The following is a 23524-nucleotide window of genomic DNA, read 5'->3' on the forward strand; positions in this document are numbered from 1 at the left end:
ATGGCTGGTGTGGGTGTGCAGGTCAACCGGCATTATTGCATGTGGTGGGGTACAAATCGCCATTTGTTTAGCTGGCTTCTGACAGATGCTACATAGAACAAGTATTGGGAAATTTGAACTTTGAGAGACTCCATTTTAAAGCAATTATCTTGCAACAAGAAAAATTTTGCATAGTACAGTAAATCATAGAAATTGGTAGCATCATTTTGTCTTATGTTGTATTTAATAGTTATATTTGTAGTTATATTTTGCACTAAATGCCTAAAATGTTTAATAGCAAATTGTATAAATGTACTTTTAATTTTATTATATATTTTACTTACAAAAAGTAAATCAAATAAAAATATATTTAATCAAATATGTTAACAAAGGAAGGTTCTATTAGTCTGATAAAATATAAATGTATAGAAAATGGAAAAATGCATTCTAATGATAAAATAAAGAAATCTCTAGTTATTAAGTAGTTTAGAAGCGATTTACTAAATGTTATCTTAATTTGTAATTTTTGGTGGAAAAACTGCATCTAAAATATATATTAGACTAAAAATATTATAGAGTATATAACATAATCGCTTCTTCATTCTTAGAATTGGTGTATTTTCAGATTTATGAAATATGTTTTTAAATTGAAATTTATGTTTAAACCACACAAAAAAAATCCAGATATTAAAATTGTTGGTCAAATATTGTTAGAGTTTACAGAATATTTTTGTATGAAATACACTAAATAGGATTGAGTGATATTCATTTCGCAATGTAGAACAGTGTTTTATTTCTAAATGTCACAATAATGACATCTAATATGTAGTGCAAAGTATATTTATAATGTAGATAATTTATTTTGATTTACTGTATAAGTAATGAAATAAATATTTTAAACTTTTGAACTGTTATTTATGCTGTACACTTATATAATCGTTCCTGAAAAAGTAGTGTATTTTTATCTAACAACTAATAAACATTACTTTATTATGCAATTTTTCCCCCAAAAAACTTTTTTTTAATATAAAGGACTTTTTTGGACCTCAAATTAAATTTGTAACTGAAATATATGTATTTGTTATTACTTCTTTAAGAAAACTATTTTTGTTTTTTAAGACTCAATGATTATATAATATTGAGATAAGATGAAACATTTCACAATGGGCTTATTTAAATACTACAGTAATTCAAAACTAGTTTATCTTACCTTATATTGGTTTGCAAGACCTTCAATGCCTGGAGTTTGAGGGTTATTTGGAGTTAGGACAATTAAGTCATTTTTTCCTTGGAGTGAGTTTGAACATACTCTATATTGGGTTTGCTGGGAATACATCCAACTACCTCCAGTATTGGAACAAATCTTGTAATTTTCTTTCAACTCATTAACCTCATCTCTGTACTTTTGCCATCTTAAAACAGTGAAAACAATTAAAGTGATGAGAAAAATACTAGAGATTATACATATTGCAACCACCAAGTAGACATTCGCATCAGAGATTTCGTCACTGTTACTTTTTGACTCATGATTGTAAGATATAATTTCTTCTTCAGATTCCACTAAGGAGATAATGATTTGTGTCACTGCTGTCATAACCGGTTCTCCATGGTCTTGAGCCACCACCACCAGTCTGTACTCTTCATTATCTGAATCTGTAAATGGACGTTTTAAACTGATTTCCCCAGTTTGCTGAGAAATAACAAATGGTGTTTTTACTGATGGATTCTTAAAATTGTATGACATCCAAGCATTGTATCCAGAGTCTATATCTATAGCTTTTACTTTGGTTACAAGAAATCCAGGTTGGGCTGATTTTGAAGTTTTAATTGTGACTTCAGAATAAAGCGGAGAAAATGTTGGTGGATTGTCATTAATGTCTTGAATGAAGATATTTAGGGTAAGGTTAGAGCTAAGTGGATGTAGACCAGCATCTGTGGCTTTTATTTGACACTGGAAATAGCTCACTTGTTCATGATCAAATGATACCAAAGCAAACACCTTTCCATTCTCTGGATTAATGGAGATATAAGATGATATGGGGATTCCATCAATGGTGCTGTCACTGATTGTGTATGTGATGAAGGAATTTTGGCTGATATCTGGATCGGTTGCTGATGCTGTGTAGACATGGCATCCTGGTGGGTTGTTTTCCCTGATAAAGATTACATCAATAGGCTGTAGGAATTGAGGTGCATTGTCATTTACATCACTTATATCAATTTTAAGCATTTTGGAAACTGATAGAGGTGGTGATCCCTCATCTCTTGCAGTAATTACAATTTCATATTCCGATTTTGTTTCTCGATCTAGTTTACCATTCACAGTCAAAGAAAAATCTCCTGTAAATGCTGGGTGTATTTTGAAGGGTGTATGTTCAGAAATATAACAAACAACTTTTCCATTTGTACCTGAATCTTTATCATGAACATTAATTATTGCTACTGTTGTTCCTTGTGGTGAGTCCTCTGATACAGGAACAGATAGTGATGTCACTGTCATCTCAGGAGGATTGTCATTGACATCCACAACAGTAACTACAACTTTACAATGTCCAACCATCTGGAGATCTCCATTATCAATAGCATCAACCTGAATTTCATACATATTTGTTGTTTCAAAGTCTATTTCACCCTTCACTCGGATTTCCCCTGTGTGCTTGTCTAGGCTGAATGTGTTTCTCATATCTCCTTTTACCATTTTGCTAAATTCATAGAATATTTCCCCATTTTTCCCTTCATCCAGATCTGTTGCATTCAGCTTAATCACCAATGTTCCTTTAACAGCATTTTCAACCACACTGCACTGATAAAATGGTTGACTAAAAGATGGGGCATTATCATTAGCATCTTCAGCAGTGATGACAATTTGTGTTGTGCCACTTAATCTTGGCTTACCTCCATCATAAGCTGTAAGTGTGAGGTTGTGAACAGACTGTTTTTCTCTATCTAGAGATTTTTTCAGCACAAGTTCTAAGGATCGAATTTGATTCATATATTTTTGAAAATCCAGTGCAAAATAGTCACTTGAACTGATCTCATAATTTGTCACAGAATTTGTGCCAAGATCTGCATCAACTGCTCCTTCTAGAGGGATACGAGATCCTGCTGGTCTGAGCTCTGACATCACTATTGTATTCACACTGGAGGTGAAAGCCGGGCTATTGTCATTTATGTCTTCTATTTCTACATCAACACGATACATCTGCACAGGCTTATCTACAATCACCTGCAGAGGAATAATGCAGAATGGTGTATTTGGACACAGCAGTTCTCTATCTATTGTTTCTTTAACAAACAATATGCCATTCTGCAGATTAACCTGGAAATATTCCTTCTCATCTCTAGAGACAATACGTAACATTCTGGAATTAATCTCACCTATCTCCAGTCCCAGATCCTGAGCAATTCTTCCAACAAAGGTGCCGTGCTTGGATTCCTCGGGAATGATATAATGCAGCTGACTGAGGACCACATCCCAGGACATTTGCAGAAGAAAGAAATGGACCAAATGTCTTCTTGCTAAATAATCCTGTTTTAGACTGGACATTTCTTGATTGATATGATGATGAAGGTAATAAATTCTTTGGTAAATAAGTCATTCACTCTCTCTCTGAAGATTCATAACGTGGAAGAAAAATTGTATCATGGCCGACATCCGTGCAGCAAGATGCTCTGTCGTCAACAGCAGGGAAATGTATTTCTTCTTTTCCTTGATGCTATAAGTTGGTGTGGAGTGTCATCTAGTGTCTGATTTTAATATTACAACTTGAACAACGTTGATGTAAGTGCTTTAAATCTATTTAAAATTATTTGTGTTTTCTTCCCTTAAAAAATATCTATGGTTAAAGTCAAATAACAAATATGCACTAGATATTATATTATTTTGAAATATTTCATTTTACAGTGTCAACTATTCATTTGAAGTGGTACATCCCAATATTTTATTTGAAGTTTCAGAGCCCAGAGTGAAATGTTTTTATTAATTGCAATAACATATACATTATATTATAATGTATCTTTGCATTATTTCAAATAGTCTATTGAAATTGTGATATCTCCGTACTGAATTAATGTAATTGCTTTAAAGAGTACTCATTTTCCTAAAGGGAAAGTAATAATTGTAGTTTCAGTAATATAATATCAATCTTTAAAGCAAAATTGCTAGTTGGTTCATTTGTATTCTACTACCTGCAAAATGTAGGTCCTGTTTTCAGTATATGCTAAAAGTAATACCAATTTATGTTATTGGTTTAGTAGTTTTTCTAATATTGTGGAAAATTTGAATGCATTTTTATTGAAATTTCAAACCCTATTTAACTGTTTTTTTTTGTTTGTTTTTACCAGACATTATACATTCATGAATCTGTCTTATATATAGCACCTCTACTGACTGCAAAAATCATTTTTAATTCAATATACCGCTGCAAATGATATATTAGTAAATTAAAATGATGGATAATGTGATATTTTAAAAAACATCTTAAGTCCACATTCCCATTATTTCCACATATGAATTTGTTTAAAATAGGTCTCCAAAAGGACCCTAGGTCACCCATGTAGTTTTTTTTACACCTTAAATTATTTCATAGCCATTTCCAATGTAATTTTTGAATCATAAATGAGTGAAACATTATGTCAAATTTTCTTATTTGGCTTATATTATATATGCAGAATGGAAAGTGTAAAGGCCACTTATAAGGGATTATGGAATTATAAAAAGGCAATTTTGTTCTGTGTGTTATGATAGTGATCTAATAGGTAACATTTTTTAATTTTTTCTCACTGTTAGTAACTTTGAACCTGAATCAGGTTCACTCGGAAAACACATTTGGTTTGCTAATGGACAAAACCATCTGCACTGCAGGTGGGGCAGATGTAACATGTGCAGAGAGAGTTAGATTTGGGTGGAGTTTGTACTTCAAACTGATATCTATATTGCAATGTAAAAATAAAGCAGCCAGTATTTACATTGCACAGACACGAAATAAAACACAAATCTAACTCTCCCTGTACATGTTACATCGGCCCTAACTGCTGTGCACATGGTTTTTTTCCACTAGCAAACCAAATGTCCTTTGTGAGTGAACTTGAATTAACCCATTTTTGTCATGTCTGTAAACCCATGTAATACTGAGGGGGTTATTTTGGTTCACTCCTACTGGCAAACTCCTTCTTAGATGGAAAAAAACATGTGCACTGCAGGCCGGGCAGATGTAAATTTTGCAGAGAGAATTAGATTTGGGTGGGGATTTCTTCAAAGTGAGATCTACTGTATATTGCAGTTTAAAAATAAAAAGCAGTCCGTATTTTCCTTGCACCTAAACAAAATAACTCACCCAAATCGAATTCTCTCTGCACATTTTACATCTGCCCCCCTGCATTGCACATGGTTTTGTCCATCTAAGAAGGGATTTGCAAGAAGAGTGAACCAGAATAAGGCCCTGAGTCTTTGCATGATTAAGTGCTTATATACATTGTTGCCTTACCCTAATATAAAGATGTGTGTAAATCTACTGACAGTAACATACAGAATATTGATTTCTGACATTTACTGTTACTGCATTGCCTTTGGCCTGAATAGTTGTTATTACAGTACATCAGCAATAATTGTGTAACATGTAGCATTGTGAATAATTCAGCACCATTCTTCCACATTAAAGTTATATAACTAATGCCTGGTTGATGGTGGGGTAACATGCTGTGTAAGGTATAATTCAACTAAAGCCCATAATTGCTCAAATGGGTAAAGATCTGGTCAATCAGAAAGCAGATAGCTAACATCAGGATCATGCTAATCATAAGAATATGCATGGACTTTGTATGGAGGCATCATCAACTGCGCCGCCATCGTTGGAAAGACACAGCAGAGACTTTTCTTCTTGTGGCAACTCAGAAAGTTCAACGTCCCTCAGGAACTGTTGCTCCTCTTCTACTCTGTGATTGTCGAGTCTGTGCTAAACTCCTCGATCATAGCCTGGATCCACCAGTGAGAGGGATAGATGCAGGCTACAACAGGTGGTGAAGATAGCAGAAAAGATAATCGGTACCAATCCAGAGTCAAGAAACGTGCCTGAGAAATCATAGAAGACCACCTCCATCCTGGCCTCGACTCAAAATCCTTCCATCTGGCATACGCTTCAGGGCATTCATGCAAAGTCAACTAGAAGCTTAAAAGGCTTCTTTCCCCAAGCAGTCCACTTCCTGAACAAGCCCACGATACCAATAACTGTAAAGTAGTATGCAATGTGCTCCACATTGTCTATGCATATTGTATTGTATACCTCCCCCTGTTATGTTGTCTCTTGGAAGTTGCATTGTAACCAGAAACAAATTCCTAGTATACGAAAGTATACCTAGCCAATAAATGCTTATTCTGTTCCTGGTCATCATGCAAGAGACAATGTTAATGTTATTACTCAGTGTCATTAAGAAGCAATTCACCTTTACACTGCATTCTAAAGGAATGAATGAATGATGACATAAAAGTGAAGAAATGTGCCACACAACTTTATAGAGCCACATAAAACTTGGTGCTCAATGCTACAAAGGTCTTTATTTTGTCACTATTCTTATTGAGGATAGAAAAATGAAGGATGATTTATTTGATAATATCAAGTTCTTCCACTGCTTGGTTGTCTATGTATACTCTGCAATCCAACTATAAAATCCTGATCAGTAAAGTTATTGCTGGATTGTCCTTGATAAAACTGGGTGTTCAGGTCTTACACATCAAATAAATATGCATTCATCAGAATACTGGGGTATGAACATTACCATTACTGTATGTTGCCCTTTGTTGATAATATATTTCCCTCAGATTACATGCTGACATAACCATAATCCCTGTTGTTCATAAAACATTAACAACTTCAATTATTTGGTCAATACAGGCATTACCAATGTTTTTCTTACCATTTCATTTCTACCAAAGTCACTAGGGTATCATCTTTCAGAATTTTAGGGAACAAGGGAATCTTTGAGCGCATATAATAGCGTCCACGTTTCTCAGAGGTGCAGGATTACAACTAAACTCAGACTTTTTGGAAATCATTTGAAAGTCAAAGCCATGCATTGTAAATGATTGCCACTTAAGAAAAAATCACAGCTCAGCCGGCGTCCTTAATCTCTGGTGTAATATGACTCATTACAATTGCCCATGAAGATGTCTTGCACCATTAAATGCATTTATTTATTAGGATTTTAAAATGTAATGTTTATGCGATTATGCTCTTTCTTTTAGTGTATTTGGTACTTGTTTCCTATCTGGGCGCCCGCTAAGTTAATTGCGCACCATGCTATTCTCCGTAGAGAAATCTGATCGCATCGCATCGTACACATACACGATATTGAACGATGCGATGCGATGCGATCCGATTCGATTTCCCATAGGAAACAATGTTAAATGGCTCAATTTAGCCAAATTATCATAGGAACAATAGTAAATGGGCCAAAAACACCCCTGAACATTGAAATGTCCCCCCAAAAGTAGTTGACGCCACCCCGCCATCAACGTGAACCCGAAGCGTGGCGAGCGCAGCGAGCCCGCGAGGGGCGGCGGTACGCGTCCTCCGACCTTTTCATGCCCTACTATCCACTAGGGCGTGGAGTGAGAATAGAATAGTGTGGCGAGCGCAGCGAGCCACCGAGCCCGAAGCGTGGCGAGCGCAGCGAGCCCCGCGAGGGGACGCGGATACCTTCACAGGTAAACGCGTCCCTTTGCGGGCTTCCCAGGTGTCCGCGTCGCCATGGACACCTGGGAAGCCCGCGAGGGGACGCGTATAACTGTGAAGGTATCCGCGTCCCCTCGCGGGGCTCGCTGCGCTCGCCACGCTTCGGGCTCGGTGGCTCGCTGCGCTCGCCACACTATTCTATTCTCACTCCACGCCCTAGTGGATAGTAGGGCATGAAAAGGTCGGAGGACCCGTACCGCCGCCCCTCGCGGGCTCGCTGCGCTCGCCACGCTTCGGGTTCACGTTGATGGCGGGGTGGCGTCAACTACTTTTGGGGGGACATTTCAATGTTCAGGGGTGTTTTTGGCCCATTTACTATTGTTCCTATGATAATTTGGCTAAATTGAGCCATTTCACATTGTTTCCTATGGGAAATCGAATCGGATCGCATCGCATCGCATCGTTCAATATCGTGTATGTGTACGATGCGATGCGATCCGATTTCATTACGGTGCCGTACGTAGAAAACCTGGGCGCCCAGATAGGAAACAAGTACCGTGTATTTTTTATCAAATGGCTTACATGTCTACCGTACTATATCTGGTTATATTGTAGGTTACATGTATATATGATATGGTTCAAAGTATATACCATACAGTGTATACCACATACCACACAAAGATACTATCATAGAGACTTTCGCTTATTGTCACCTACAAACACTGTCTATGTTTTTTTTTTTTCTTCTTTGAAGTGCTTTTTGGCTCTAACAGCCTTAGTTAATACAGTATTATTTCCGTCTCATCTAGATGTGCCCTGTTTATTTGTGAATCAGATCATTAGAATGATAGCATTGAGGCGTAATAGAGGAAAACCAAGAGTCATATATTGAGCATTAGATAGTGGAAGCAAAAGGATTCCCAACAACACAGAGTAGTCCATTTAGGCTCATGCAATACTGATGTAGGAAGAATATGGAGTCAATTGCAACTTTCATATGCTGAAGGACACAGAGTTCTTTATTTTGGCACTTTGCATGAATTGAAGATTATATCTCTTACTTGAATATTATAGCTTTGCCTGTTTCACAGGTCTCATAATGTATGTCATGACCATAATTCAAAAATTCATAAGATGTTGAACTTGATTTTACTTGTCTCTCATTTCAACCTCACCCTTATAACCAATTGTGGAGCACATATTCTACTGAATTTACATTTCACGTGGACAGAAAGAGGTGTAGGTAGTGCAGAGGTGTAGGTAAAGTTGAGGTTCCCATAGCAACATTGCATCTTAAAAAATGCTATGGGCAACATCGCTCTTTTCATTTTTCGAAGTTTTTTTAAATTGACCCCCAAGTGCATACGCAGATGCATACAATGCTTCAGGGAAATATACACTTTTTTTTCTAAATATACACACTTTTGAGCAATATACAGTACATTTTATTCACATCTAACATCAGGCCCAGTATACTGTATGTAAGTATATAATGAAAGTCACCTGAGCTTCCTGCAAACATAGAAGACCATGTTATAAAAGGATGTAGAAGATCAAATGTGCTATTTTATTTTTTATGTAGAGGGTCTATGAGAGATTATAATAATAGGGATGAATTACAATAAATCCTTCCTACTGCACAACTGGTCTACCGCTACTGAATGAACAAAGTTAACAGATATGCTCTAATGACAAAAATATACCTAATGCACCCATGCACATTTCCAGCACACAAAAACTCTCTTCTATTCTTACTGAGGTCAACACATTTGAAAACAAAATAACCCTGCAAAGAAAGTTACCATCGCCACCAATTTTGTCCACCCATCAAAAAGAGAAGTATGCTGCCAGTGCAACCCCACATGCAATGCAAAGTAAATATACAAAAAGTGACAATTTTAAGGTGCTAGCATGGTGGTATTGGGGGTGACTATAAAAATGCAGGTGCTTTATGGCGATTTTCAGGGTGCGTATCTGATGTGGCATCTGCGTAATAAATGGCGGGTCTTTTTAGCGTGGCCATAACACAGCCTTAATCCCAACGTTTCATGTTCTTGGGTATAGGCTGTCTACATGTACTTAAGTGAAAATTTGCTCTGGTTGTCTTCTCTTTTTATTTCTGGGTGGCAGCTTCACTTGCTGATATCAACAGTTGCATTGCAGAGAAAATCCCACTTGCAGCTGCATTAGCGTACTTTTCCGAATCAGGCCCAAAATGCATTACTTTCATAATAATTACATAAATGTGCTTTTTAATTTTTTTAATTCAAATTAAGAAAATACATTTAAATATCCATTCCAAAAAAAGCCCAGTTAGCCATCTACTAAAAGTATTCAATTTTCTATATGAAACCATATTCTCCAAGAAACGGATTACTGTACAGAACTTCCAAAATAAAAACAATATTATAAATATAAAAATACAAAACTCCTGATTATTCAGTCTATAGAAATGCTATAATAATGCTATACAACAACAAGAGAAGTCTCACGTGCGCTTATAGGTATAGTCCTGTATTATTGAAGATAATTCACAGGGTTCCAATCCGTCTCAAGTACTCCAAATATCCATGTACATGTGAAAAAAACAGGGACAAAAGATTGTATTGAAACTATAGAAAAAGTCTATTTCCCCTTTATGGTGAAAACAGGAATCAAGGAAAACGGTGTACCCAGACAGTTTCCAAATGATCCCAGGGTGAGTTTATGGGGTCACCTCACACGTGCATATGCATAAAGATGCTCACATGTATGCTTACATATGACAAACTCTGTGTACTCCCATAAAGGTATCTTTTCCCTCTGGAATATGACTTCAGATAGCCACGGTAAAATCACAAAACTTTATTCTTTAGAATCACAACGGAGCAGGAACACGGTATTGACAGCCTTCATACCACATCAGATGTTACCCGGGTGCTTAATGATGGTACCAAACACTGCAACCACTATGCTCCACACTCGGCTGACTTTAAAATTCAGACACTTGAATCTACGCGTTTCGGCACGCTGCGGTGCCTTTTTCAAGAAAATGTGTCTGTAATTAATAAATGAATATCCTAAAAATTGCATAATAGTATGTATACCATTATATCCTAAAAAATCCCAAACATGACAGTGCCACTCAGAATTTAAAAACCAATGAGACATAAAAAGATATATAATGCTGTTTGATCATAAGAATTGCCTATATTACCTTTTGCTGTCAAATAATTTTAGGCGAACATGTGAAAAAACATTAATCTAAAAATATTAACAATTAAATAGATTTTGTCTTTTTTTTACAAATCTTTTCAAGTATTGACTTCTGTTTAAACCAATATGAAAATAATTACAAAAATGAAAGGTAAACGGTATTGGAATAATCTTTTTTTATGTATTGTATATCCTTAAGCGATGTAAATCTGCTATTGCAGCTTTGTTCATAACTGTCAGTAAATCTACAGTAATATGTTTTACATGATGCAATGATAATGATGATTATTCATTTATGCATTTTAGCAATAATATCAAGGACTTTTATTGATGCTTTCAAAATGGTTGTAAATCTTCCATGAAAAGTATTAACATTTATTCATGATACCATTATTTACTAAAATATTTTTTTCTAAATTTGACGGACTTTTCAAAAACTTACTTCAATCTTAAATCAATATTGACACCGAACAAATATGATTGTTATTCTCTCTTTCAGTAAATTGTTTAAATAATTATGATATAATGTTTTATTGAACAAAAATGTGAAACATTTCATTATAGGCTCGTTTCAAATATTTTTAGAAAATCTATATTATCTTACCTTATATTGGTTTACAAGACTTTCAACACCTGGAGTTTGAGGGTTATTTGGAGTTAGGACAATTAGGTCATTTTTTCCTTGGAGTGAGTTTGAACATACTCTGTATTGGGTTTGTTGGGAATACATCCAACTACCTCCAGTATTGGAGCATATCTTATAATTTTCTTTCAACTCATTAACTTCATCTCTGTATTTTTGCCATCTTAAAACAGTGAAAACAATTAAAGTAATGAGAAATATACTTGAGATGATGCAGATGGCAACCACCAAGGAGACATTTGCATCAGAAAATATTTCATCACTGTTACTTTTAGACTCATGATTGTAAGATGGAATTTCTTCTTCAGATTCCACCAAGGTGATAATGATTTGTGTCACTGCTGTCATAACCGGTTCTCCATGGTCTTGAGCCACCACCACCAGTCTATACTCTTCGCTATCGGAATCTATAAATTGACGTTTTAAAGAGATTTCTCCAGTTTGCTGAGAAATGACAAATGGTGATTTTCCTGATGGTTCTTTAAAATTGTATGACATCCAAGCATTGTATCCAGAGTCTAAATCTACAGCTCTCACTTTGGTGACAATATATCCAGGTTGGACTGATTTAAAAGTTTTAATTGTGATTTCAGAATAAAGCGGAGAAAATGTTGGCGCATTGTCATTAATGTCTTGAATGAAAATATGTAGAGTAAGGTTAGAGCTAAGTGGATGTAGACCGGCATCCGTGGCTTTTATGTGACACTGGAAATAATTAACTTGCTCATAATCAAAAGATACCAAAGCAAAAACCTTCCCATTCTCTGGATTGATGGAGATATAGGATGATATGGGGATGCCTTCAATGGTGCTGTCACTGATGGTGTATGTGATAAAGGAATTTTGACTGATATCTGGATCAGATGCAGATGCTGTATAGACATGGGAACCTGGTGGGTTGTTTTCCCTTATAAAGATGACATCAACAGGCTGTAAGAATTGAGGCGCATTGTCATTTACATCACTTATATCAACTTTAAGAGTTTTTGAAACGAACAGAGGTGGTGATCCATCATCTCTTGCAGTAATAACCACTTCATATTGAGATTTTGTTTCTCGGTCTAGTTTTCCATTCACAGTTAATGAAAAGTCCCCTGTAAATGCTGGGTTTATTTTGAATGGTGCATGCTCAGAAATATAACAATTAACTTTTCCATTTGAACCTGAATCTTTATCATGTACATTGATAATAGCTACTGTTGTTCCTTGTGGTGAGTCCTCTGGGACAGGAACTGATAGTGATGTCACTGTCATATCAGGAGGATTGTCATTAACATCCACAACAGTCACTAAAACTTTACAATGTCCAACCATTTGAAAATCTCCATTATCAATAGCATCAACCTGAATTTTGTACATGTTTGTTGTTTCAAAGTCTATTTCATCCTTTACTTGGATTTCCCCTGTGAGCTTGTCAAGGCTGAATACATTTCTTATATCTCCTTTGACCATTTTGCTAAATTCATAGAATATTTCCCCATTTTTCCCTTCATCCAGATCTGTTGCATTCAGCTTAATCACCAATGTTCCTTTAGCAGCATTTTCAATCACACTGCACTGATAAAATGGTTGACTAAAAGAGGGGGCATTGTCATTAACATCTTCAACAAAAATGACAATTTGTGCTGTGCCACTTAATCTTGGCTTTCCTCCATCATAAGCTGTAAGTGTGAGGTTGTGAACAGACTGTTTTTCTCTGTCTAGGGATTTCTTCAGCACAAGCTCTAGGGATCTGATTTCATTCATATATTTTTCAAAATCCAATGCAAAATAGTCACTTGCACTGATCTCATAATTTGTCACAGAATTTGTTCCAAGATCTGGATCTACTGCTCCTTCTAGAGGGAAACGAGATCCTGCTGGTCTGAGCTCTGACATCACTATCTTATTCATAATGGAAGAAAAATATGGGCTATTGTCATTTATGTCTTCTATTTCTACATCAACACGATACATCTGCACAGGCTTATCTACAATCACCTGCAGAGGAATAATGCAGAATGGTGTATTTGGACACAGCTGTTCTCTATCTAATGTTTCTTTAACAAACAATATGCCATTCTGCAGATTAACCTGGAAATATTCCTTCTCGTCTCTAGACACAATACGTAACATTCTGGAATTAATCTCACCTATCTCCAGTCCCAGATCCTGAGCAATTCTTCCAACAAAGGTGCCGTGCTTGGATTCCTCGGGAATGATATAATGCAGCTGACTCAGGACCACATCCCAGGACATTTGCAGCAATAAGAAATGCACCAAATGTTTCTTTGCTGGATAATCCTGATTTGGACTGGACATTTCTTGATTTGTATGGTTGTGAAGGTAATAATTTCTCTAGTAAATAAGACATTCACTCTCTCTGAAGGTTCACAGCATTGAAAGAAAGCTTATCATGGACGACATCCCTACAGCAAGATGTTCAGTTGTCAACAATGGAGAAATGTATTTCTTCTTATACTTGGTGCTATAACTTGGTGTGCAGTGTCATCTAGTGTCTGATATTGATATTGCAAGAACAGCTCTAATGTAAGTACAAATATTTTAAACTATGATCAAGATTTGTCAAATTAGTTATAGGTTTCATTTTCATCCTTTGTTTTCTTTCATTTTATGTATACTGTAATTGTGTAACAGTGATGATGGTTTATTTTACAAATGATGTTATGTATTTCAAAAAAGCATTTTATAAAATACAATAAAGCATGTTGCATAGCTTTTGCAATTGAATATTGCTGCACGCAAACTGGTTTGTAGCTTCTTATATAAAAGGGGTAGGCAAGTAATTTTAATGGAGTCCGAATAATCCTAATTATTTTGATTGAGGTCCACAAAACACATCTGAAGTGCAAAAATTGGTACACACTGAGAAAGGGTTGTGGCCAACCACTACTATCTGGATGACATCACAAGATACTAGATTCTGACCCTGTCATCCCCTGTCATCCCCTGCAGTGTGGCTACTAGTGCTGTGTAACCTGCACCTTGGCACACAATTACTCCCCAGGCATTAGTGCTGAAAATGTCACCCTGCATAATGCACTCACCCCTGACCCTGTCAACCTGCAGTCTGCTCACTAGGCGATGTGTAACCTGCACCTTGGCACACAATTACCCCCCAGGCAGCTATATTACTGCTAAATAACTCACATGGGAAGGGAGTGTTTAATCTCCGCACGGTGAGACTCACTTGGGCTGGCCGTGGCTTCCGGAGACCCACATGTATAGGAGGTGGTTGGGGGCAGGGCTGACTGGTAATGTGGCTGACACAGTAAGGGGGAAGTGGCTGGGTCAGCCCTGGCTGTGAGACTTTACGTGCGTCGGGTCTGACAGCTGCAGTTTCAGAAGTGTGTAGGTAGTCCACATCTCTGTCCTTTGCGGTCCGGAGATTGACCCCAGTTCGCCAGGTTCCTACCACTGGTCTACAGTATGTGTGCAATTTAATCTTTTTATGTCCATGACCACCCACACCCCAAATAGCTGCAATCTGTCATTCAGGCTGTGATTTAGGGGGCCCTATATCCTGTGATTTAGGGCCAGAACTACACATGCTTAATAACTGTGCATAATGAAGTGTGATATACACACAGAGTGTTTTAAGAGGGTTATTAAAATTATGCAACCATTATATTTTTAACATAAAATATAAGCCAAATACTGATAAAAATTAAATTAGCAAACATCAGATATTTCTAGTTATAAAAAACCGTCTATCTTGCAGTTGTCCAAATTGCAATGGCATAAAAGTAACAAACAGACTGCTGCAACTGCATTACATATATATTCTGCTAATTTAAGGACTATCAGCCAAAGAAGTCTATATTCAATTATTTAATGAAAAAAAGCTGCTGATAGTCATCACCTCAATTGCATATTAATGCAACACACCCCCAGTGCAAACAAGAGTTTTGCCTACTACAAAGTATGTTAGTACTTATGCTTAAAATTAAAAATGTTTTATTTTTCTAACCACATGTTTGGAGAGCATCATTGTTTTCAAAATGTAAAATACATATATCAAAGCAAATGTTTTAAAACCGGCAGATTGCAAACCACAATGCTGGTTTGGAGACCTGGGATCCTTACAAACATTAGGCAAAACCACATTGAAAACTATACAAATGTCACATTTATTTAGATATATTCTCACTGTAAATCTGTTTTTGTATTTTGAGCATTAATCATAAACAAAGTAACCATGGCTTAAGTTTGTTTAGACAACAATTGTACATGTACAATTTTTTATGTTTAGCACACAGATGTAAATAGTGCTAAGATGCTACAGTCATCATCATCAACAAGAAAACTTGTAATAGAATTTTTGGACACACAAACCTATTTCTCCATCATTTGGAATATGAATATACATGTAGTCAAATTGCATATGTTAAATCATGAGCATTTATTTTTTTTATGATATTTGGTATGCATTTGGTAAAGTCTTCTTCATGCAGAATGTGGTGTGTTCTAGACTCCACACAGTTTGATGTAAATCTTTTTGCAACTGTTCAAATTACCATTCAATGGATCGAATTAAGTTATATTGTTTGTTACTGTATGTTTGAATACTGTATCTTTGAAATAAAACTGTACTTAATGTTCTCGATGTTAGAGGAATACTTCTTATGACATCCCCATTTACTTTTATATCACACATATATACTGTATGTGCAATGTGCCCACCAGCAAATCTGTATTGCATATTAACTACACAGTAGTTATGAAACTTAAGTCATTTACGTTACTCACTATTCTAGCCCTTAAATATACAGTATCTACACAATTAAAGTTAGAACATATGTCATAATCTATGTACCAGCAATATTATTTTTTTTGTCCTGGAATAAATGTGAATACTATCAAGTAGAAAATACAGAACAAAGTAAGTAAGATGACTTCAGTTTCCAAAGAGTTTGTGAGATTCTCTGGCAGGTCCAAAAATCAGGATGTAATTTAGTAGGGCCAAATGCTACTTAACATCCTCTGGTTTGCAAGTTTATATTTTTGCCACATCCATAGCAGATTCTTTAGTTTCAGTTATGTGTAATTAAGGGACGATATTTTGCAGAATCACAGTTTTCTCTTTCACAGAAATATAGATAAATGTCAAAAATTTACCTCCATGCTTATATAAAAATGTTTCCATTTGAAGAGTTAATGTCATTAAAAATGACATCTAAATGGTTTAAACTACATTACATGACACATTTATCCAATGGATAAAAGATAAGGATAAAAATAAAATATACCGCAGAGTCTAGCTATTTCTATATTTCTGTTAATAATATTTTTCTGTAAATAATTTTTTAAAGAGTTTTCATGTTATAATTGCATTGTTAGCATAGGCGTGCGCAGCCCATTTCATTAATATAAAATGTCTCTCAGCTAGAACATAATCTCCGGCCTATTTCAGTTTTAATATTCTTATTACTCTGTATAACAGTACATGCATATAAAGTAAAAAAAAACTATATGGATTATGCAGGTATGTAGTTATATGACAACGGTCTAGTACAATTAACAATGCAAAACACACAATTGATTGATGGGCACTCATTTTAATGGAATACAGGTCTAAAAAGCAAAAGACTTTGGTAAAAGGTATTGCTGTATTGCTAGCGGCAGGGAGTTGTTCATAAGGGTGGGCACAGCATTTGGGGGTGCCTGTGCACCCCTAACACTCATTGTGCGCACACCTATGATTGTTAGTAATATTTGTGTATTGTATGGAATATACTGTACTAGTGTATATTATTACACATTTTTGGATTTTAGTGAATTAAAGCTTTGCTCGTATATTGGTTCACAATGCTACTCCAGGATTCCTACTGTAACTTTTAAGGATATTAGAGATGCATTATCATATTGAGTAATTAATTATATTAGTCTTTCATTATTTGAATTAAGATGACCACATGGTGATAAAGTAAATTAAATAAAGTAATACAAATGACTTGCTCAACTGGTAGTCCCAACAGTAATAAGCACAATTATCATGAGGACATAGAAATACACACTAGTAAATAGCTGGTAAAAAGAGTTAACTGTGACACACTGTGTTTACCTTATTTTTGCACGTGTATTCTGCTATTCCCTTAATATTCAAAATTTACTTTACATGCCATCTAGATTAAAATTTTGCTCATTCACCTCTTAACTTCAATTCATCTTATTTATTCTTTACCCTACTCTCTTTCTAATTTCTTGAGTCTTCCTATTAAAATACAATTATGAATTGTTTGTCTTGTTTTTAATCATATTGTGTTATTTTATTGGTTATAGTTGATCTTTTCTTAAAATACATTATACATTTAAAAATTTTATACATTTATTAGAACAATATATATACTTTCCATGTCTCTTCCTTTAATATTCCATCCCTTTTTAAGTGGGAAAAACTATTCGATCTGTGCAATTTCAAAAAAGGTGTCCAAAATCTAAAACATACTTTTTACTGCATATTTTCTTCTGTAAGTTTGCCGAAAGATGTTATAATGTAGGGTATCAAAAAATTCTAGCATTGTGTCTCATTTTGATGTTAGGAAAGAATGTTTTTGTTGTTTCATATTAAGCAATAGCATTCACTTTACAAATTTTTGTGTAAAACATGCATGTGTATCAATAATAGGACACGTATCATTTTCATACATGCCTAAAGTGACTGGGCTGCCTACAATAAACTCACAATGATATTTAATTTAATAGATAATATTGGTCAAATGTAATATATAATATGGCTACATTTTTAGCATCTGGCTTATGTGACAATATTGGCATTTTCTTAGATTTTGCTCATTTAAAACAAAATTCTTAATGAAAATCAAATGCTTTCCCATTCTTTTGATTCAATTTAAATGTTGTTTAGGGTCCTCTGGAATAGCTACTAGTAGTGATTCGATGTCATCTAAAGAGGAATAACTTTCAAAACAATCATCGGAACTTAAACGGCTAAGCATCCAAAGATCTCTGTAATCATATTTTGCAACTGGATATTAATAAATATTTATAGTTTTCTAATACTTTTTTATTTATCACTCCTAAGAGGTTAATGTATCAATTAGTGAAATAATGGAAAAGTGACACATAGCAATCATCTTTGAAGTACTGTAGCAGTTATCAAGTACATTTTAAAAGATAAGTAGAAACTTATTGGTTGCTACTTCCAACTTCTCCACTGATTTACTGCTTGACACATCAACCTCTAAATCCACTAACGTACGTTATTTAGGTTCCTATATCAGTTTCCAAATTTAACATTTATGCAAATGCAACAGATGTTTGTTTATACACCTAGTGGTAAATTTACTAAGATGTCAGTTCTAATAAAGATGGGATGTTGCCCATAGCAACCAAACAGATTCTACTTAGTTATTTAGCGCCTTCTAAAAGATAATAGATAGAATCTGTTGGTTGCTATGGGAAACATACCATCCTCATTAGACCTTCCATCTTAGTAAATGTGCCCCCTAGTGTGTATATCATTTCTGAATTCAATGCTCCTAAAATATGAGTTAGAAGAAAAAAAATAATATTACAATGAGAAAGCTTACAATAATATTTAGAAAAAACTAAGATGCTTTCATTTATATAATAAAATGTTTTAAAATTTTGACTTTTCTTCCTGTCTGGCAAAAATATACAACATTTATTTTGTAATAAGTTGGGCAGATCAAAACTACATAACAGGACAAATAGAATTGTACTAGGTGGCCCGTGCGAAAATGTTGCATGCACATAAAATACGATTCATTTTACAGGGAGGTTGGGGGTTTGTAGTAGAAAGAAAGAAGAACCAGTTCATTTGTAGCCATTTCGAGTACCCAAGCAAAACTGATCATCTTAGCTGTGCCACATCGACGCATCCAGGGAAAGAATGTAGGGCCCAAATTAACATTTTAACTTTGATTTTTAAATAAACAATACAATGTGCAATTCTTAATGAACAATTCATCAGAAGCGAAGAACTTAATCTTTAAAATGGTACCTCATTTATAATTTATGGTTAAGTATGAAGGGAGATAAAGGGATTGTCGTAAAAAATCACCTTCTAGAAATAAAATATGTGATTCTACTCTAATTTCTATGCAATGAAAACATATTAGTTACTGCTATTGTACCGAAGACTATTTTGCCTAAGAAAACCTGTGTAACACTCCTATTTTTTATTGTTTTTGTTGTTTATATTGGCATAGCAATACAGGCTATAGAGTAAAAAGAAATGTACAATATCATAAAATGTTCATGTGCAACAAAAAGTAGGTGGTTAAACCTTTTAATATTCCCCTTTATTTTGTTACGTTTAAAGATTTGAAAAAGCATGAACACGAACTACTGTACAGCATGAACTACATTTCTTTGACTTATTCAATATGTCCCTACATACCACTCATCTATGTTTTTAATCTAAGGATTATATATTAGTATATTTTACTGTATACTTTGTGTTATGGTAATGATTTATCATATAAACTATTATAATTTAGTAGTAATTTTTTTTAAATTCAGGAATATAAATACAATATCATTATTAATATTTTATTCACAATTTACAATAGTGTATTTTTAATGATCTTACCTTATATGAAGAATTCAACATGGCTGCTAGTTGGTTTGCATGTTCTTCATTTCCAGGAGATTGAGAGTTATTTGGAGTAAAGACAATTAAGTCATTTTTGGCTTGCATTGAATTTGAACACATTCGATATTGGGTTTGTTGGGAATACAACCAGCTTCCACCAGTGTTTGAACAGATCTTGTAATTTTCCTTCAGTTCATCAACCTCCTCTCTATACCTTTGCCATTTTAAAACTGTAAAAGCAATAAGTGTAATAAGAAATATACTGGAAATGATGCAGATGGCAACAACCAAGTAAACATTTGTGTCTGAAAATCCATCATCATTTTGTTTGGACTCTTGATGATTCAACTTAACTTCCTCTCCAGATTCCACCAAGGAGATGATGATTTGTGTAATTGCAGTCATAATTGGTTCTCCGTGGTCCTGAGCCACCACTTGCAACCTATATTCTTCATTATCTGACTCTACAAGTGGACGTTTTAAACTAATTTCTCCGGTTTGCTGCGATATCACAAATGGTGATTTGCCAGCAAGATCCTTAAAATTATAGGTCATTAAGGCATTGTATCCAGAATCTAGATCTACAGCACTCATTTTGGTCACCAGATATCCTGGCTGGGCAGACCTTGGAGTTTTAAGTGTCACCGCAGAGTAAAGTGGGGCAAAGGTAGGTGCATTGTCATTAATATCATCAATAAAAATATTTATTGTAAGATTAGAAGAGAGTGGAGGTAGTCCAGCATCTGTAGCTTTTAAATGACATCTGAAAAAACTAACTTGTTCATGGTCAAATGATATCAAAGCAAACACTTTGCCATTCTCTGGATTGATGGAAATGTAAGAAGATATAGAGATCCCATCAATTGTGCTGTCACTGATTGAGTATGTGATGAATGAATTCTGGCCAATATCTGGGTCAGAGGCTGATGCTGTATAAATATGAGAACCCGGTGGATTGTTTTCCCTGATAAATATTGTGTCAACAGGCTGTTGGAAATTGGGGGCATTGTCATTAACATCACTTAAAACTATATTAAGAGTTTTTGAAACTGAAAGGGATGGAGAACCTTCATCTTTTGCAGTTATGACAACTTCATATTCATCTTGAACTTCTCGATCCAATGGCCCATTTACAGTCAAAGCAAAATCTCCCATGAAAGCTGGATTTATCTTGAAGGGTGTGTATCCAGAAAGGTGACAATTTACTTTACCATTTAATCCGGAATCCTTGTCATGTACACTGATAATTGCAACTGTTGTTCCTTGTGGTGAGTCCTCCGGAACAGGAACTGATAGTGATGTCACTGTCATCTCAGGAGGGTTGTCATTAACATCTACAACAGTCACTAGTACTTTGCAATGTCCAACCATTGAATGTTCTCCATTATCAATAGCATCAACCTGAATTTCATACAAATTCAAATTTTCATAGTCCACTTCACCTTTTACTTTAATTTCTCCTGTCTGTTTATCTAGACTGAAGACTTTGCTCACTTCCTCCATGCCCATGTTGCTAAATTCATAAAATATTTCCCCATTCTTTCCTTCATCCAAATCTGTAGCATGTAATTTAAATATTAGAGTTCCTTTGGCAGCATTTTCTGCCACACTGCACTGGTAAAATGGCTGATCAAATGACGGAGAATTATCATTAACATCTTCCACATTAATTACAACTTGACTTGTACCACTTAATCTTGGCTTACCTCCGTCATAGGCTGTAAGAGTAAGATTGTGAACTGACTGTTTTTCTCTGTCGAGAGATTTCTTCAGCACAAGTTCTAAAGATCTGATTTGATTTAAATATTTTTGAAAATCCAATACAAAATAATCACTTGCACTGAGCTCATAGTTCATGACAGAATTTGTTCCTAGATCTGGATCAACAGCTCCCTTTAATGGAAAATGTGATCCTGCAGGTCTGAGCTCTGAAATCACAAGATTGTACACTCTGGAGGAGAAAGCCGGGCTATTGTCATTTATGTCTTCTATTTCTACATCAACACGATACATCTGCACAGGCTTATCTACAATCACCTGCAGAGGAATAACACAGAAGTGTGTATTTGGACACAATGTTTCTCTGTCTATTGTTTCTTTAACAAACAAGATCCCATTCTGCAGATTAACCTGGAAATATTCCTTCTCATCTCTAGACACAATACGTAACATTCTGGAATTAATCTCACCTATCTCCAGTCCAAGATCCTGAGCAATTCTTCCAACAAAGGTGCCGTGCTTGGATTCCTCGGGGATGATATAATGCAGCTGACTCAGAACCACATCCCAGGACATTTGCAGCAATAAAAAAAGGACCAGCCTTCCTCTTACTTGAGAATCGTGCCTTAGACTGACCATTTCCTAAATTCACTGAGGTTGAAAGTGGTAATTTTTCCAATAAATAAGGCATTCACATTGCATGAAGATCCAGCAGACAGAAATGGAGTAGTATGATGGCCGATATCCCTTCAACAAAATGTTGAGCTGGTAACAGTGGAGAAATAGCTTCCTTTTGCCAGGCTGCTGCGATATGTTGGTGTGGAGTGACATCTAGTGCTAGATTAAAATACTGCATTTTATGTGAACATTGAAATCTAAAGTACAGTTAAAGCTGTATTTAAAATCTCCAGAGCATTTTTGTTTTTTAAAAACATAGATTTTTAAACTGTTAAACAGAGAATATAATGAAAACCTTATGTTTAATTTTGTATAGTACTTATCATATTTCATTTCAGTGATATACAGTATTAGAGTACTTAATTTAGATCTCCTCTAAAATCAACATATGTTGCAAAAATAGCACACTAACAGGTGGAATATGACAAGTTTACATCACTATAAATAGCTTGTGTTACAAACACATGTATATTTTGTAATGATACAATTATTATTATTGTTATTATAATTGTTTTATGGATTTGTATAATAAACAATTGCGTGTTAGAATACATGAACTAAATAAGAAATCTTTAGCTATACTTTTAAATAAAAAATGTACTTTTATAATTATCCACTATATATATGTGTGTGTGTGTGTGTGTGTGTGTGTGTGTGTGTGTGTGTGTGTGTGTGTGTTTGTTTGTGTGTTACTATATGCAGAGGTATTATAGGGTATTTGTGAATATAAAAAAGTTTAATAAAATGTAATAATACGTTCTATTAATAATTTATGCACATTACGTTGTTATTATTATTATGCTGTATTAACTTACAACAAACTTATAATAAAATACAAAATATACAGTATAGCCCTACATTGTATTAGTATATGACTAAGAACCTTGCCAAGCCTAGCAGTAGTCTAAAAATGGATAATATTAGGGAATAAAATAAATATTTTTTTTGCCAAAGTATTTTTCATATGTTACAGTGTACATAAAGAGCATTGGTGCCCCTCTCCATAATTGAAATAAGTAAATGATGAACAAAGATGTTGTCTTGTAGAAAAAAAGGGTGACC

General features: G+C 34.9%; 1 protein-coding gene and 2 long non-coding RNA genes across 10 annotated transcripts in view; 2 read left to right on the forward strand and 1 right to left on the reverse strand.

Moving 5' to 3' along the window:
* LOC146073839 (protocadherin alpha-C2-like) overlaps positions 1 to 23524 on the reverse strand; it is a 198460-nt gene that overhangs the window by 169053 nt on the left and 5883 nt on the right. The window contains exon 1 of one of the 7 annotated variants that reach the window (XM_083181360.1): positions 20063 to 22544. The exons of 1 other annotated variant lie outside the window; for it this stretch is intronic. In XM_083181360.1, coding sequence (XP_083037486.1) covers positions 20063 to 22423 — 2361 coding nt within the window. In that variant the 5' untranslated portion in view covers positions 22424 to 22544. Of the gene's footprint in view, positions 1 to 1189; positions 3689 to 11448; positions 13931 to 20062; positions 22545 to 23524 lie in introns of those variants that run through there. 5 more of the 7 variants (XM_083181352.1, XM_083181362.1, XM_083181354.1 and 2 more) reach the window with 5 other exon arrangements.
* Positions 1 to 23524, forward strand: part of LOC146073843 (uncharacterized) — a 49788-nt gene that overhangs the window by 17620 nt on the left and 8644 nt on the right. The window lies entirely within an intron of this gene.
* Positions 2377 to 16088, forward strand: LOC146073844 (uncharacterized). Its single transcript, XR_014473323.1, has 2 exons — positions 2377 to 3760; positions 13587 to 16088. It is a non-coding gene; the product is annotated as an uncharacterized LOC146073844 (long non-coding RNA).

The sequence above is a fragment of the Crinia signifera genome, chromosome 4 (assembly GCF_055691185.1).
Source record: "Crinia signifera chromosome 4, ASM5569118v1, whole genome shotgun sequence".
In the NCBI taxonomy this organism is placed as follows: domain Eukaryota; kingdom Metazoa; phylum Chordata; class Amphibia; order Anura; family Myobatrachidae; genus Crinia; species Crinia signifera.